Source organism: Octopus bimaculoides, chromosome 6 (assembly GCF_001194135.2).
Source record: "Octopus bimaculoides isolate UCB-OBI-ISO-001 chromosome 6, ASM119413v2, whole genome shotgun sequence".
NCBI classification, from domain to species: domain Eukaryota; kingdom Metazoa; phylum Mollusca; class Cephalopoda; order Octopoda; family Octopodidae; genus Octopus; species Octopus bimaculoides.
In genome coordinates, this window is record NC_068986.1 from 116,035,332 (window position 1) to 116,040,435 (window position 5,104).

The 5,104-nt window shown below is 39.6% G+C and overlaps 1 protein-coding gene across 1 annotated transcript in view; it reads right to left on the reverse strand.

Moving 5' to 3' along the window:
• Positions 1-800: 800 nt before the first annotated feature.
• LOC128248082 (uncharacterized) overlaps positions 801-5,104 on the reverse strand; it is a 47,184-nt gene continuing 42,880 nt past the window's right edge. The window contains exon 8 of the mRNA XM_052968509.1: positions 801-1,972. Coding sequence (XP_052824469.1) covers positions 1,791-1,972 — 182 coding nt within the window. The 3' untranslated portion in view covers positions 801-1,790. The remainder of the gene's footprint in view (positions 1,973-5,104) is intronic.

Below are 5,104 nucleotides of genomic sequence, written 5' to 3' on the forward strand. Positions count from 1 at the left end.
TGTTATATGTAAACAAACAAGTTTGTTTTGAAGCATTGAAATGTATTGTAGAATAAGTCGGAAGATAAATTTTCTTCAATGTGTAAATACTGAACAATTTTTTCTGCTCTTAAAAGGAATTTATCCTTTATATATATTGCTCAGTATTTATGTGTTGAAAAAAATTTATCTTTTTACTTATATATATATACAGGGTGTCCACAAGGTCTGGGTACATGGAGGAAATAAAATCATAACATAAACAATTAAATATAAGAAATAATAATTTCTGAAAGTATGTGTTAATCCCCATGTACCCAGACTTTGTGGACACCCTCTGTATATATATATATATATATGTGTGTATAGGCACACTTAGATGTATACATACATATATATTTATATATGCAGGCACACACACATGTATACATACATATATCTTCATACACACACACACACACACACACACACACACTCACACACACACACACTCACACAAATGTTGCATATATATGTATATGCAACTTCCCCATCCCTTGTCCATCTTTTCTCTCTCTGATTTCTAAAGTTTTTTTTTTTGTTTCTGCCACCCCCTCTTTTATCCCCATACCCCACTCCACCCCTCTGTTTTGGTTTCAAGATCAAATATTCAAAACTCAAAGGCTTCCCCTCCCCCATCTCTAGCCAAACTCTCCCTTCCCTCATTTTTCAACAACAACAACAACAACAACAGCTAGAACAAGAATGTAGAGCGTTTTTCTCTGCCTCGACCTCCTCTTCCTCTTCCTCCCTCCCCCTCCACCAACCTTCAGACAGTCAAATTTAATCAACAATGGAGAAAATAAAGGTATTTTGAAATATTTTTTAATTAGAATTTCTTGTCAGTTTTTGTTTTCATTTGTTTCTAGTATATGTTGTTGTTGTTTGGCCTCGTAATCAGTCCTGAAAAAGCATTCCAACCATGGCTATCCTGTTTGACCGGCGGCTGGGTAGGTGGTGGGGGCGGGGAAGGATATTGTCTTGCTAGAAAACGGGTGAGGCTTGGACACAGGAAGGTCACCCAGCTATAAAAAATCTGCTTCGTCAAATTCCGTCCAACCCATGCAAGCATGGAAAAGTGGACTAAAACGATGACGATGTTGATATTGATCATTGTGTCTTATAGTCAGCTATAGTGTATCAAGGATTACATTATCACTGAGTTCGTTTTTTCAATGCAGTGAGATGTGATTTGTGATTTTTTTAAATATATAAAACAAGTTTATTTTATTGGAGAGGGTGGAGAGATGGGGGTGCAGAGGAATGGGGGTGTGTGCAGGGTACAGCAGGATAGATATTGCAACTGGGGCCCTCACTAGGTTTTCTTTTGGGCAAGGAACATAATTATTGTCGTTTTATTGTCCATGTCCTTCCTGTCCACCAACCCTTACCTGTTTCAAAAGAAGCTGATGTTTCCTCATGGCTGGACATGTTTGCATGACATTGGCACTTATATATTACGTGACGTCAGAGCAAGGACGGACGGACACACACACACACACACACACACACGACGGGCTTCTGTCTTTTAACATGTACCTAATCCACTCAGAAAGCTTTGGCCTAGCCGGGTCAGCAGGCGAAGACACTTGCCCAAGGTGGCGGGTGCTGAACCCCAAACCGTGGGATTGCGAAAGCAAACTTCCTCTCACGCATCCTGGATATAAATTCATGGGGATGTTCAGTAAGTTCTGCAGGAGGTGAAATAGTTCTACTGCTGGCCGTGGAATGGGTAGAATAAATGAGGCAACCCGAGTATTGCGATATAATTATTAGCTTCGTCTAATCAGGAGCAACACAATATCATCGGTTGTATTTGTTTGTGTCCGACTGTCAGCATAGTCAGTTGTGTAAAGGGGTCTTTTCTTGGAAACTCTCTCGCAGAACCGTCCCAGCAACGACCGGCAGCTATGAAGGTTAATCTCTTTAATGGTTTTTCCAGCATGGATGAAGGCTATGGATAGAGCAGGAGGGATTAGGGCTGTTTGTATTCTGTGATGCAAATGTCTTAATCATTTGTAATACTGATTTCAGGAAACGGGGCCAGTCACCTGGTTACCTAACAAAGTGAGTGCGCAAGCTAGGTAGACCTTCACGCCGACTAGGAAATGGGATTGACAGAGGGTTGCGATTACTAAATCTTTTCCTAGGGAAGAATGTATCACTCTATGCAATCAGCGACTTCAGAAATTATGGGGAAGGAAGGTATGGAAGCTGGATAATGTCAGTGTTAGATCACGGTTCAGTGAGTTTCTGGGTGAGAAGTAGTCGAGAAAGGAAGAACATAGGAGAGGAGAACTGGAAGTTTTTATGAGACAACTTTCTGTAAACCCTAAAGGAGATCTGGAGCAAGGTACCAACCAAATAGAGGGTAACGTGATTGTCGGTTTGAAGAGCCTTAGAACTAAGAAACCAATTTCGAATTTTTAGGAGAAAGGATAGAGCAGAGAATAATATTAGGTAGTTAAAAAAAGGAAAGAAAAACGAAAGTAAAGTTAGACATTAATTAAGAGGTTTGCTGATATTTTGTGATGAGATAGGACTCTTTCTCTCTCAGCGAAGTGGCCATGTTTATTATATTAAAGATGGCCACTTCGCTGAGAGCAGTTGGTAGGAATGTAAACTATGGATGCATAAAGGACGTTGTGTGGTCAGTGTCAGGTTGATGAGAAGGAAGAGCTTTAAATGCTCGAAATCGTGTCTCACTTAAGAGACGTAACAGCAAAAGGTGAGTTTGAAAGGAAAGTAAGCAGACTTGAAACGAGGTCGGACAAGTTTAGCCGATTATTTATTCTGCTGGATACGAAGGGAATTCCCGAGTGAATTGGAGAACACACTTGTTAATCCATTGCACTTGTGATTTCAAGAAACCGAACAGGATTGAGCCACTACCTTCATGTAGTGACTCAACCCCGTTGACATCTCATCGCCTCAACATCCTCAACTGAAAGATGTCTTCTGGATACAATAAAGAGGGTACTTTCCTTCTGTTTTAGTGTAGTTTGAGCATCTGGGTTAAAAAGACTATTGATAAAGGCAGGTCATTTATGAATAAAATAAAATACTATGATATAATTGACCTTATAAAGGGTTAAGGTTAGGGTTCTGTTTGGTAAGCAAGTCTGATAAAAAGAAATGAAAGAAAAATAAGAACGAAATAAAATAAAACAAACCTTTATAAATACAAAAATCCATTTCAAGGTAGCTGTGGCCACTTACATAATATGAACTTATGGTCTTGTTTACATTTATCAAATGACTCCGATTCGCTATTTAAATATATCATTTCATATTTTTCGTTTATATTTTGCATTCTTATTCTTCCTTATTTTCCTTTTTAAGGTTTCACTAAATAATCATAAACTCTCTTTAAAAGGTTCATTATGAAGAGGATTAACCTTTAGCTATTCATAATTTTTCCTCCATTAACCATGAATTATTTTATTTAAAAATAAAGACATTTTTTTCCCCGATAATACTCTGAGTCTACCAAACAGAAGCAAAGCAGACTTCTTGTTGCTTCCAAAATACGGATGGTGAGATGTCAACACGTGTCTGAAAATAACTATTCAACGAAGTTGTATTTCTTGAAACTAATAATAACAGGGAACAATAAAGGTAATACCCCCCCCCTACACACACACATACACACGGCTATGTTTGCTCTGTAACACAAGCCAGAACATTAGGTTGATCAAAGTCAAACCTGGCGGATGTAATCACAAAAGTACCTTCTATCAGTATGCGTGCACTGAAGGTAGTGTTGCTAACCCAAAGAAAGTTTTGGCGAAAGTACATATAATGTTTGATTTCTAGCATAAATAAGTGCACTTCGGAAGTTTTGAGACTTTTTTTTTTAGAAGAGGTAGGTATAACTGTCCTGGATTATTATAACTTTAGTATATCATTACTATGTATCTATTAAGCTGACTTGCCATTTTTTAAAATTCCCGATTCGTGGCGACGGCTGTATCAGCACTTTGAACATACTCTACTAAACACTGCTTGTCGCTGCTGACAAGTTTTCAGAATGCAGTCGGGTTGTTTGGAAACAAAATGCAGTCGGGTTGTTTGTGCAATAAAGCTTTGGGTAAAACTGAACAAAAATACTACAGAAACTTCTGAAATGCTCCAGACTACTTATGGATTAGCTTTCTCGCTGGTACAGCAGATTCAAGGATAGTAGAGAAGAGATGAGAGATGATGAAAGGTGTAGGAGTGAGAGGAACATCGGAACTAGTTGAGAAAATTCGCAATTTTCTGGACGAAGACCGTCGTATATTTATAAAGACAAGAAGTATACAGTTTGTGGTGGTTTTGAGAGAGTTTAGGAAGAGATTTCGTCGCAAAAAGTCAGAGCTCTTCCATTCGGATGAGTGGAACCTGCGCCAGGACAATGCATCAGTCCACAATTCCATCCTGGTAACGAACTACTTGACAGAGATGGCCATCAGAACTGCCCCTCATCCGCCCTACAGACCAGACCTCCTTGCTCCCTGTGATTTTTGATTGTCCCCCAAGCTGAAAGAGAACTTCATGGGAAATCATTTTAAAGATATTGAGAAAATAGAGGATGACAAGTGCCCTGGACACCTTCACTTGGAAGACTTCCACGGGTCCTTCAGAAAGTGGCTGGAGTGCGACAAGTGCATTGAAGTCAGACGATCCCACTTTGTAGGAGTTTGGAGTTTTGTACTTCTGTGAAATTAATAAATGTCACTCCTGAAAAAGTTTCAAAACTTCTGGAAAGCACCTGGTATATATATGGGCAAAGTTTAGAGAGCTCTTACCTCTGCTGGCGACAAAGGGACTCTCACTCAGAGTAAAAGGCAGACTGTATGACGCATGTGTACGAACAGCCATGCTACATGGCAGTGAAACATGGGCTGTAACTGCTGAGGACATACGTAAGCTCGCAAGGAACGAAGCCAGTATGCTCCGTTGGATGTGTAATGTCAATGTGAATACCCGTCAGAGTGTAAGTATCTTGAGAGAAAAGCTGAGCATTAGAAGCATCAGTTGTGGCGTGCAAGAGAGACGATTGCGCTGGTATGGACATGTGGTGAGAATGGAGGAGGATAGCTGC